Below are 12705 nucleotides of genomic sequence, written 5' to 3'. Positions count from 1 at the left end.
TTCCTGTTGCTGCATTGTGGAAGGTTTCACATCTCCTTTGGCTACCTGAGCAGAGAGCCAGACATGAGAGGGAGCTTGCTGAGCCTCAGGGAGCTGGCGGAGGGCCACACAGGCCCTCCTGTGTGGAAAGCATACCTGTGCCAGGCGAGATTTGGGGACCTTGAAAAGGATCCCAAGACCTGGTTCCTGAGTTAGGTTCACTGCCTACCTGGAGGGAGGAGGAGAGACATAAGGGGGAAGCGAGCGTGTGTGTAGGAGAATTCACACAGATTTGAGACTGTCGAAAGAAAAAGTGGAAGAGACACTGGTTCTAAGAGCAGGAGGAACTCTGAGCATCGGGAGGATGAGACTCAGAAGGATGGGGTGGCTTTTCCCTTTTTCCTTTTCTCAGCGGAGGCCTCCACGAGTTACCTTTACTTGGGTCATCTCAGTCCCAGGATGTAGTGAGTGTGTGGGCACACTCAAGTGTGTGTGTGTGTTTGTGTGTGTACCTCGAGACCTTGGGTGTGAATCTTTGGACCTGTTTTCCAAACTGTAAAATGAGGACCATTAACAGGTCTTTTTAAAATTAATTAATTAATTTATTTTTGGCTGTGTTGGGTCTTCGCCTCTGTGCGAGGGCTTTCTCTAGCCGCGGCGAGCAGGGGCCACTCTTCATCGCCGTGCGCGGGCCTCTCACTGTCGCGGCCCCTCTTGTTGCGGAGCACGGGCTCCAGACGCGCAGGCTCAGTAGTTGTGGCTCACGGGCCCAGCTGCTCCGCAGCATGTGGGATCCTCCCAGACCAGGGCTCGAGCCCGTGTCCCCTGCATTGGCAGCCAGACTCTCAACCACTGCGCCACCGGGGAAGCCCTAACAGGTCTTTTAAGATTAAATGAGATAGCATGTAAAGGATTGACTTAGCATAGTATCTGTCACAAAGTAGAAGCTTAACAAATTTTGGACTCCCCTTCCTCCATTTTCTGCCCATTCAACACCCTTAATGGTTCATTAGAGAAGTTCAAGTGTAGCGGTATAACCCAGGTGGGGTTGAGTGTATGGTTGGGGGGCAAACGTGGGCAGAGCTTCAGTGAAGCTCAACTAGTTACACAAAACAACTCTTTTGTTCCTGATATTCATGTATGTTTTCATCTTGGGGGTAAGCTTCCCCCCCTTCCTTTTTTCTTCATAAATATCAGATTCTCTGGGGGTCAGGGACTTGGAAGGAGGACAGGTAAGTGTGGTGTCAAGGGCTTCCCTCCTAATCCTCTTTTATTTAGCTCACTATCAAGTCAAATTCAAGAGCTTTCAGAAAGCAAGGTGAAACTTGCTTGGACCTCCCTGGTGGTGCAGCAGTTAAGACTCCACGTCCCCAGTGCAGGGGGCCCGGGTTCGATCCCTGGTCAGAGAAATATATCCTGCATGCCGCAACTAAAAAAATCCCGCATGTGGCAACGAAGATCCCATGTGCCGCAACTAAGACCTGGCGCAGCTAAATAAATAAATAAATATTTTTAAAAAAGAAAGCAAGGTGAGGAGAGGCAGCCCTGAAGCCTAGTGGGGAGCACAGAGAAACCAATTTAGGGTTTTACATTTGTAATGGAAAGATCTATCAATCGTATAGTTCACAATGAGAATGAATTGCTATTTAAAATTTGTCTTTTCCTGGGGAAGAAAAGTAGGGATGTTTTATCTCATTTTTCTAGTGGCTTCATAATGTGGGGACCTGCCCCAGGACAGATGGGACCTGTGGGGGAAACACACAGGGGAGTTTTGAGTTTGGGGGAGACAAGTGAGCTTTGGGCATTGGCCCATCACCAGCTAATTATCAAGGGGGTTAAGTGGTATTGCCCTGCGGTCTGCTCTGAGATGGTTCAGAGGGTAGGGGGTTCGGGTTTCTGGCTCAGGAAAGCAGAAAGGAGAAAATGAAGCTCATCTGGCTAGGACAGATGAAGCAAAGGAAGCCCAGGGAGGGATTTTTCAGGGCTGTGACCCTGATCTCTTAGGAACTCCTTCTCTTCTGCAGTCTTGCTTTGAGGCCAGCTAACTGCATTCTCCCTACATCTCCTTCCTTAGCAGCCCTGCCTCTACCACATGCCCCAGAAGGGCCCCTTGTCCGCCTGTTTCCTGGGTGACAGGACAGACCAAGGAATATGTAATCAAGGGATAAATTCCCAGGTAACTTCCCTTAAAGGAGCAAGAGAAGTTACCTAGTCCCCAGTCTTTGAGGAGGACCTTGAGAAGAAATAGTTAAACCAGTGGGCAGTCCAGGCTGCATACATCTTGGGAATATTGGGTTTATTCTCTCCACTGAGCTAGGGAAATCCACCTACAGACTGTTCCTTAGGAGAGTTAAGAGACCAGTTGTTAAAAGCCCAGGGCAGGATGAGATTTACCTAGTAACTGATGATGCTGGGCTGAGGCGCTCAGCGATTTGTCTCTACACTTGTCCCCACCTACCTAGCCAATCTGATAGTTCTCAGTTTGGGACACTGAGTTAGATGATCAGGTAAGGAACAGGTATAGTATCTAGGGGCTTGGTAGCTCCAAATCGCTCATTTAGAGAGCATCGAGGGGCCCCGGCAATACCATATTCCCACTCAGTGTTTGGAGATCATCTACCCAGGCTGGGACTTCTTGGGCAGGCAAGGACCCAGGGCCCCTGGAAGAGCTGGTCCAGGGGACGTGATTTCCCGTGTCTCCCCCGAGGAGAGGATGACTGCCCTCCTGCCGCTGCTGCTGGGCCTCAGCCTGGGCTGCACCGGAGCAGGTAAGGACCCTCCCTTCCTCTGCTCCCTTTGGGTAGGGTGTTCAGTTGTGTTATTGGATTCGGATAACGCAAACTAGTCTGTCTCCCTATTACATACACCCATAGCACTTTGTACTGTGCCTTTGTAGCAATTTTTTAAATTTATTTTTTTATTGAAGTTTAGTTGATTTACAATGTTGTGTTAATTTCTGCTGTACAGCAAAGTGACTCAGTTATTCACATGTATACGTTCTTTTTTAATATTCTTTTCCACTATGGTTTATCCCGGGCTATTGACTATAGTTCCCTGTGCTACACAGTAGGACCTGTTGTTTTTCTGTGTAGCAATTTTAATGTAATTAAGCTGTATAATTATTCGTGTAATAGACATTTCCTGTTGGAAGGTAGGCAAAGATGATATCTGCCCTGTTGAATGCTGCATCCCCAGCTCCTAGCACGGTGCCTAGCACACAGCAAGTGATTCAGAAATACATGTGGCACAAATATTTAATAATGTGTCCAGCACAGAACAAGGCTGACTCTTTCCTTTGACCCCTTTTCTCACTCGATCACTGGCCTTACTGAAAGTCTTATCCTGGGTAAATTGTCGTGTTTAAACATGCAAATAATTTTGGGCTACTTGTGTCCCCATGCTTAGTCTCACATAAAGAGGAAACAGGATCTAGAAACTTCTCTGCTAGGACCATCTACGCCCTTAATCGGGACTCTCAGAGACTCTGGTCCAAGAGCTTGGTCAGCAGATGCTGCCTCAGGCGGGAAACCTGTGCCCCACTCACCAGGTGTAACTGAGGCTTGGGCTCCTGCAGAGGACTCTGACCTATCCCTCTTCTCTGGCTCCTGCAGGAGGCTTTGTGGCCCACGTGGAAAGCACCTGTCTGCTGGATGACGATGGGACTCCAAAAGAGTTCACGTATTGTATCTCCTTCAACAAGGATTTGCTGACCTGCTGGGATCGCCTGCAGGCCAGTATGGTCCCTTGTGAATTTGGGGTACTGAACGGCTTGGCCAAATACCTCTCAGATTACCTCAACCATAAGGAAAACCTGATCCAACGCTTATCCAACGGGCTGCAGGACTGTGCCACACACACCCAGCTCTTCTGGAGATCTCTGACCCACAGGACACGTAAGGAGAGAAGGGAGCAGAGGGACGGTTAGGAAGCAGTTAGGAGAGGGGAGGCCAAGAAGGGTCCTTCACCTGCAAGGGGTTTGAGCTGTGGGCAGGAAAGAAGCCGAAAATCAGAGGACCTGGGATGTAAAAAGAGGGAGGGTTGACCCTTCCAAGGACACAAGGTGGTTGACAGGGGTAGAGCAGGAATGAAAAAGGGGAGGTGACGTCTGAGCCAGTGAGGAGCTTTTGTGGGGAGAGTAAGCTAGTTTTCCTTCAATTTAGGGCATCTCAGGAGGCAGATCCAAGTTCAACCAGGTGTTGAACTGTCAGAATAACCAGAATGGCTTTTCCCAAAATGCTCATGCCACTGTAGCCCAGGTTCTGGTGTCCCAGGTCTGAGACAGGCCCAGGCATGGGAATATTTGGAAAACCGCCCAGGGGATTCTGATGCAAACTCTCTCACCCTTAATCACTTGCATTGAGAATGACTTGAGATTTTTAAGAGAAAACTTGAAGTTCTCTATCGTACAGAGTATTGTGTCTTAAGATGTGATTTCTCAGAATTGCCTGGGGAAGGTGCTTGTTAAAAACACAAGCCCTTGAGAACCGCTACAGATCTGTTGGATTAAAATATCCAGGGTTGCAGGCTTAGGAATCTGCATTTTAACACAATATCTTGGATTTTTATTGAAGATTTTGTTTGAAAAACACCCAAACAAGCGGAACGGTCACCTAGAAGAATAAACTATTAAAAGATGGCAACATGAATGATCTCATGAATTAGGATCCCCTCGTCCAAATTTAGGAGAGTTAGTCCTGAGTTAGTCTTGTTTCCTTAAACTATCCAAGGAAAAAGAAAGGCTTTCTTTATCAAGTCAATTTGTTCAATGAGATTTAAGGACAAGGGTGTTTTCCTACTTTTGCAAACCCCCCACTATAACTCTGGATGACAATTCACTTATGCACTTGAAATGAATACAATGACTTCTGAAACAGCCTGCAGTTCAGCCCTGGCTTCTACTTATTGTGAACAAATATAATTTTGGAGGAAAAAGAAAGGAAGGAGCAGTGATGAAATGGGAGACAAGAAAGAGTGAAGCAGGAGTACATTCTAACTCCTCATTTTCAAAGGGATGTGTGTGGGAATGAGGTGGGGGTCGGGAAGGTCGGTGGGCAAAATCCAGGAAGAATTCAAGTAGGAAAGAAACCAGGTTGGAGGAAAAGCCAGAATGTTGCCCTCCTTTGTGACTCTTTTTACCTCCTCTGCAGGACCGCCATCTGTGCAAGTAGCTAAAACCACTCCTTTTAACACGAGGGAGACTGTGATGCTGGCCTGCTACGTGTGGGGCTTCTATCCAGCTGATGTGACCATCACGTGGAGGAAGAACGGGCAGCTGGTCCTCCCTCACGGCAGCGCCTATAACATCGCCCAGCCCAACGGAGACTGGACATACCAGACAGTCTCCCATTTGGCCACAACCCCCTCTTTTGGGGACACCTACACCTGTGTGGTAGAGCACATTGGCGCTCTTGAACCCATCCTTCAGGACTGGAGTAAGTGTGGGGCAGGTGGGAGGAATTAGCGTTAAAGCAGAGAGCTACTGTCATTCCCTGGCGGTCCAGTTAGGCCTCCACGCTTCCCCTGCGGGGGGCACGGGTTCCATCCCTGGTCGGGAAACTGAAATCCTACATGCTGTGCAGCGTGGCCAAAAAAAAAAAAAAAAAAGCAGAGAGCTACTTCAAGTGGGTGGTTGTAAAAAGAACACCAATATTTTGGCAGAGGGAATGGGATGCAGAGAGGTCCTCCACGGTACAGGGGAGAGAGGGAGATGCTGAGAAAGAGTGAGTCTGGAGGAGCTTACGGAGGGTTCACGACCAGAGATGGGGCCAGGGGATATAGACACGGAAAGAGTTAGTTATTGTTGGACTTCCCTGGCGGTCCAGTGGTTAAGACTCCGAGCTTCCAGTGCAGGAGTCACGAGGGAGGTTCGATCCCTGGTCGGGGAAGATCTTGCATGCATAACAAGAGTTACTGTTGCTGTTGCTATGGTGCTGTGGTTGGTGTTACGTGCTTGTCTGAGGGTGGGAGGGAGCCTGACTGTCCTGAAAAGAGGATGTCGATTTGGTAACCATATTTTCAGAAGCCAAAATTGTGATGCAATATTCTAGGATTCTCGGATTTCCGCTATTCTGTTGTCAGGTCAGGAATGGGAGTTGGAGAAATAAAGAAGGTCACGGAAGAAAGGGTACTCTCTCGGTCTGGGGGCCATACTGAATTGGGGCTGCTCTATCAGGGAGGAAGAAGCCAGGGCTGGCAGACACTTTGGTGTACACGCTTGGAGGCTACTGCATAAAGCCAGTCACCATTGTTTGAACCCTGGGATTGGAAGTAGTTAAAGGAAAGGAATCCGGGTGGGGGACAGGATTCAGCCTAGAGCCAGCTCCAGGAAGTGAGGGCTGTGGAGGGGGGTGGAGACAGGTTCTGGAAGGACCCAAATCTGGAGGTGGGCAGGTAGGAGACACATAAGTACTTGGATAACTCATGGAATGAAACCTTGGAAAGTTAGGAAAGGCGGAAAGACAATTTCATAGGAAAATGCTCAGATAGAGTGGTCAAGGGAGCAAGTATTGTCACCACAGGCAAATGGAGAGAGGGATGGGGAACGCTGTATTCCTCAGCGAGGGTGCCGTTGGGGTGAAGGAAGAATACAGGATGCCTTGAGAGGCCCCACCATCTTAGAGAGGATCTGGAAGCGGGGGTACTAACTCAGGGAGAGCGGCTCCCCAGGGAACCACAGGGGTAGAGACGCACAGGATGGGGGTTTTGAGGAAAGGCCACTTCCTTGGGCCTGGATTGGTGTGAGCTAGACCCTTGGGGTCCGGATAAAGCACCTTTGAACCTGAGGTGGAGGTTGCAGTAAATGAAGTTGCTCTGGGAATGAGCAAGAGAAATTGGTTCTAGTAAGTTTCTATTTCCGCAGCTCCTGGGCTATCGCCAGTGCAGACACTGAAGGTTTCCGCGTGTGCTGTGACTCTGGGCCTGGGCCTCATCATCTTCTCTCTTGGTTTGCTCAGCTGGCGGAGAGCTGCCTCCTCCGGTGAGTGACCCTCCTGAACTCTCAATCCTAACCTCTGCTCACTTTAAAAAATTAAAAAAAAAAAATTTTATTTGGCTTTGTTGGGTCTTAGTTCCGGCATGGGGGATCTTTAGTTGCGGCATGCGGACTCTTAGTCGCAGCATGCAGTCTCTAGTTCCCTGGCCAGGGATCGAACCTGGGTCCCCTGCATTGGGAGCACAGAGTCTTAACCACTGGACCACCAGGGAAGTCCCTCTGTTCACTTTCTGTTTGTGACTGGTTCTCCCATGGCTACCCCATTGGCTGTGAATAATACCAGAGACTTTTATCCACCAAGACTGTCCTCCACTCAAATATTTTCTTCTCCTAGGCTATGTTTTCCTCCCAGGGTCCAATTATCCAGAAGGTAACGTCTCTGTTGGTCTGTCTGCCTGCTGGTCCTTTGGAGGGGGTGAAAGTTAGAGGGAGTCACCGTTGGGTTCAGCTAATGGTGTTGACATTTGGAGCGGGGGTGAGCTTCCACCAGGCTCGGGCTGATGATGTGATTGAAGCTGCCGTTGTTGGGATCAGGAGCAGGAGGGAGGAGCACCTACCCCCTTCTCGTCTACCCAACGGAGTGTCTGAAGGTGGCTCCTTAGTGTTTGGTGATCTAGAATTTTCCATATCCCTGTATTAAAGGCTCTGGCATGGATGGTTATAGGGACAAACGATGGGGTCAAGTTGGTTTGGAGCTTTATTATCTTGTTTTCATTTCTTCTTCAGGTCAGCACATTTCCTAGAGGCAGAATCCTACAACTTCCTCTCCACGTGAGGAGATTCAAACTCTTAAGAATGCTGCTGTGCTCCTCCAACCCCTCCAAGCTTCCACATTTTCTTGGATCCTATGGTTTCTCTATTTGATTCTTTGAATTTCCCAGTCCCCGCTATGTAAACCTTACAACTTGGGGAACTCATTTCTGGGAATATTCTGTAACCAAGGTGTTGTCCATAGGTAGAGCCCAAGGCTACGTATCTGGGGTGAATATAATCTGGGGAGGAAGGTCAAAGGCCCTCTTGGGGGCCCTCTGTGCCACAGAGGCATGAGTCGCTGGTGATCGTCTCTGAGGAATAAACTCTGGTGGAAATACAGTTTTTTCCATGCTTTTTCTTGAGGCCCTGAGGAAGGACTGTAGGCAGTTAGGGGCTGGGCTTGATTCCCTCTCCTACTGGAGTCCAGGAGTCAGTGTTTCCTCCCATTTTCCCATCTAGACATGACAGAACTGGGGACAGTTTCCTGATGGATAATTCATAAGAAGGTAATAAACTGTGGTGGGATGGAGTCACAGAGTCAGGGATAGGAGGGGGTTAACAGTTTTCTGACCTCATAAGGGATCTTAATGAGGATTAAATGAGTTCATACTTGTAAATGGCTGAGAACATTACCTGGCACACAGCCAGCCCACACTCGTGACATATCAGTCACAACTTTCTGGGCCAGGCACTCTACTAGGTGCTTTACATGCATTGTTTCATCTGATCCTCATCACAACTCTGACACAGACCCTCAGATAGTCAGTATTCAAGGGGCAGAACTCAATTTCTGATCTGAGTTCTGGGCAGTTATTTCTTCCATAACCTACGTGGGAAAGGGACCGTAACTCGAGTGCTTATCACGACCTAGGCACTGGGCTAAGTGCTTTATGTTGTATCTCATTCATTCACCACAATCACCCGGTAAGGAAGGATGGTCTCCCTCTGAGTCACAGATGAAAGTGAGGTTCAGAGAGGTTAAATAACTTGTCCAAGGTTGAACAGCAAATTCTCTATAGGATGTCTGTCTACCTGAGTTGGAAGTAACTAGGCTGCTGTATTCTGAGGACCCTCATGCTGTCAAGCACACCACTCTTCAGAGCCCCCCTTACATTCCCTTCCACCCCAAGCCCAAGGGGGATCCACCGTTGGGGGCTGGATTTCACACAGCGGAAGAGAGGTGCTCTTCGTTCCCAGTGAAGGGCGACACCTGCTGGACACAAGTGGCATTGTCTTTGGAATGAGAGTTAGATACTAGGCTAGGCAACCGAAAGGAACCAGAAATGAAGGTAAGTACTGGAGGAGTTTAGCCTAACAGAGAATTGTGGAGGGAGAACAAGGGGTTAGGGGTGCATGTGTGTGGGTGTCTACGTAGGAACACATAAGAGCAGAATCTGATGAGCTGGGGGAAGGGGTCAGAAGACAGACGGTGTGTGGAATCTTCCTGCATTGTTGTCTCCATGGTTGTTTGTGTGGGTGGTTGGGAGGGTGGTCACGGGGGCTGAGACCCTTCCTCCTTGCACAGTTTCTGTGCTGATGGGGGCCTGGAGAAGTGTGGGGATAGCATTGTTCATACAGACTTGATATCCAAGCTGGTGCTCAGGTATAAAAAAAGAGCAAAATAATGCCATTTGCAGCAACATGGATGGACCTAGAGATTATCATACTAAGTGAAGGAAGTTAGGAAGAGAAAGACAAATACCATATGATATAGCTTATATATGGAATCTAAAATATGACACAGGGACTTCCCTGGTGGTGCAGTGGTTAAGAATCTGCCTGCCAATGCAGGGGACATGGGTCGAGCCCTGGTCCGGGAAGATCCCACATGCCGTGGATCAACTAAGCCCGTGCGCCACAACTACTGAGACTGCGCTCTAGAGCCCGCGTCCTGCAACTACTGAAGCCTGCGCGCCTAGAGCCTGTGCTCCGCAACAAGAGAAGCCACCGCAATGAGAAGCCCACGCACCGCAACGAAGAGTAGCCCCCGCTCGCCGCAACTAGAGGAAGCCTGCGCACAGCAACGAAAACCCAATGCAGCCAAAAATAAAATTATGAAAAATAAAATAAAATAAAATATGACACAAATGAACTTATCTACGAAACAGAACCAGACCCATGGACACAGAGAACAGATTTGTGGTTGCCAAGGGGGAAGGATGGACTGGGAGTTTCGGATTAGCAGATGCAAGCTATTATATATAGAATGGATAAAGAATAAGGTCCTACTGTAGAGCACAGGGAATTATATTCAGTATTCTGTGATAGACCATAATGGAAAAGAATACGAAAAACAATGTGTATATATTTGTATAACCGAATCACTTTGCTGCACAGCAGAAATTAATACAACGTTGTAAATCAACTATACTTCAACAACAAAAAAAAAACAAAGTAGGTGCTCAGGGTTTGTCCAATCAGTGAATTGATTTCCATCATATCCATAGTTTCCCCAGATGGATCCTTGTGATCAGGGCATCTCTTCTGGAAGGAGTTTCATGAAGAAGTCAATGGTAGGGGAAAGTGCTCATGAGTTCAAAATAGCTATTCTCTGAGCTGGGTCATATAATGTAGGAAGCAGTGGAGTGCCATGCGCTGTGATCCGTATGTATAAGCTCAGAAACTAATCTCTACAAATTTTATCAGTTTTATGTTTCATTGAAAAAACGTTTTTATATAACATTTAATGAATTAGCTTGTATATCATGTAAATAATCTTTCACCTCTACCCCACTACCTGCTTTCTTTAAGAACTTGCTGTTTGAAGTCTTGCCATACTGTTTCATTTTCATTTTTCCATTCGCTGGTCTTGTTTTTGTTTGTTTGACAAAGCCAATTCCTTCCGATATTCTAGTCTAGTCTGGGTGGGGCTTTGGGTCTTGTCTATGCCTGGCCATTTGTGAAGGAGACGCTGTACATCCGAAGGGTCTGGGTGTGGTCTCAGCAGTGAAAATCAAAGTGGCAGGACCCCAGGGGAAGGAGGGAGAGAGTCAGCTAATTAGAGAGCTTCCAGTCCCTCTCTGGAGACCCTGTGCAAACTTTTCTCTGCCCTAATCGTGTAGGTGTTTGGTTTATAGGGAAGGCTGTCCCCTTCCAGATGGGGAGTAGGAAAAAAGTGCCACATAGATCTCCTGGAATCCAAGAAGCCAGATTACAGGAGGGAGAAAAGGGAAGATGTGTGTGTTACACAGGCGAATGAGTGGTGCCTGGAAGGAAGGCAGAAGAGGGATAACGATGCGCCACCTCCTGACTGTTTGAGGAGAGTAAAATGTTACCCATAGCAAAGTGCCAAAAAGGTGTGCGTGTGTGTGTGTGTGTGTGTGTGTGTGAGAGAGAGAGAGAGAGAGAGATAGAGAGAGAGTTGGGCTTCTGCGTTATATCTAATCAAAGTGGCACAACGATTGGTTCTCTCCCTTCAATGTCTTGTTTTAAAAACTGAACTTGAAGTTGGAATTGACTTAATACATCATCTAGGCCAACTCTCCACCCATATAGGACACACGTTTGCGTCCACGAGGGCAGGCACTTCAACCCTTGGGGCAGATGCCAATTCTTTAGCCAAATGTGTTGACCCCAAGTGTGAGGTTCTTCTTTGCACCATTGCCGACGATGGTAATAAAACCAAATGCACCCCACCAGAAACTAACACGACATTGTAAATCAAATATACGCCAATAAAAATTTAAAATAAAATAAAATATAAAGGAAAAAAAAAGGAACACCAAGGATTTCCAGCAACCATTGGAAACTAGGAGAGAGGCATGAAGCAGATTCTCTTTTAGAGCCTCCAGAAGGAACCAATCCTCTCAACACCTTGATTTCAGACTTCTGGCCTCCTTAACTCTGAGAGAATAAATTTCTGTTGTTTTATTTTAATTTTATTTATTTATTTTTAATTTTTGGCCATGCCACACAGCATGCGGCATCTTAGTTTCCCAATCAGGGATGGAACCTGTGCCCCTTGCAGTGGAAGCGAGGAGTCCTAACCACTGGACCGCCAGGGAATTCCCTCTGTTGTTTAAGAAAAGAAAACCCCAAACATACCAAATGCATCCCAGGAGGGCGTCTCCTTGGTGTTTTCATGAGGGAACGCATGTTCCTGTGTTCCAGGTTCTTTGCTTCCTTATTCAGCACACATTCATGTGAAAGGAATAGACAGGGATTAGTATTTAACCTCACTGTTTATTTAGGGAAATTATTTTTAGATCATCTTCTCAAGTAATTCTGTTTCCAAAGTAAAACCGGGTGAATCAGATGACAGCTGAGGGTGGAGTCAAACCCCACCCCCACCTTGGTCGTGGATGGAGTGTCTTCCATTCCCAAGAGTCCTCAAACTGCCCTGGAGCAGGGCCTGGGGGATTCCTCCTTGGTGCTTCCTACCACCCCTTGGCCAGACCAGTCCGCAGGGGCTGCAGAGAGTGGAAAGGCCCCAAACTCAAAGAGGCTGCTCCCAGACAGGGGCTCACTGGTTCTCCCAACTCTTCCTCTCTTTTCCATCGCATATGGGGCTTCCACGAGCCCCCTGGTCAGACTGGACTGGGGCAGGGAATGAAGAAATAAGTGACTTTCATTGTATCAAGGCCTCAATGGAAAACGAATGGCACTTACACCAGGATAGTTCAAGGAGACTCTATTTACAGGGAAGTGGGTGGAGGACAGTACAGTGACCTGGAGCTGGCAGCAGCTGAGCTGTCACTCCCCACCCCGGGACGGGACGGGAGGGGTATCAGAACCCAGAGCAGGGCAAATCCTGTAGAGTCCCCGCCTTGCCAGCAGCAATGCCCTACCCTTCAGTCCAGGGGACACAGCCAGCCTAAGCTGACCTTGCAGGGAGGGAGCCAAGGGAGTAAAAACCCTGACCTCACTCTCCTCTTCCCTCTGCTCTCTGGGCAAGGCTAAAAGCAAGAGAAAGCCAGGGAGCAGGGAGCCTGTGATGTCATATAGGTTAGCGCCTGGGGCAGTGGAGAAGTGCAGAGAGTGGG

The 12705-nt window shown here is 48.1% G+C and overlaps 1 protein-coding gene and 1 non-coding gene across 3 annotated transcripts; one reads left to right on the top strand and one right to left on the bottom strand.

Moving 5' to 3' along the window:
• Nucleotides 1-2489: 2489 nt before the first annotated feature.
• Nucleotides 2490-8050, top strand: LOC137773202 (HLA class II histocompatibility antigen, DM beta chain). 2 transcript variants are annotated; one of them, XM_068557707.1, is made up of 6 exons: nt 2490-2747; nt 3591-3872; nt 5127-5411; nt 6839-6955; nt 7305-7340; nt 7697-8050. In XM_068557707.1, exons 1-6 carry the CDS (start codon nt 2693-2695, stop codon nt 7711-7713), a joined length of 792 nt encoding a protein of 263 aa, XP_068413808.1. In that variant the 5' UTR covers nt 2490-2692; the 3' UTR covers nt 7714-8050. The 2 variants fall into 2 exon arrangements, with proteins under 2 accessions (XP_068413808.1, XP_068413809.1); XM_068557708.1 differs by lacking the exon at nt 7305-7340.
• TRNAG-CCC (transfer RNA glycine (anticodon CCC)) lies at nt 7110-7182 on the bottom strand. The gene has a single exon. It is a non-coding gene; the product is annotated as a tRNA-Gly (tRNA).
• Nucleotides 8051-12705: the final 4655 nt, after the last annotated feature.

The sequence above is a fragment of the Eschrichtius robustus genome, chromosome 12 (genome assembly GCF_028021215.1).
Source record: "Eschrichtius robustus isolate mEscRob2 chromosome 12, mEscRob2.pri, whole genome shotgun sequence".
NCBI classification, from domain to species: domain Eukaryota; kingdom Metazoa; phylum Chordata; class Mammalia; order Artiodactyla; family Eschrichtiidae; genus Eschrichtius; species Eschrichtius robustus.
This window is presented reverse-complemented; position numbering and strand designations above follow the sequence as displayed.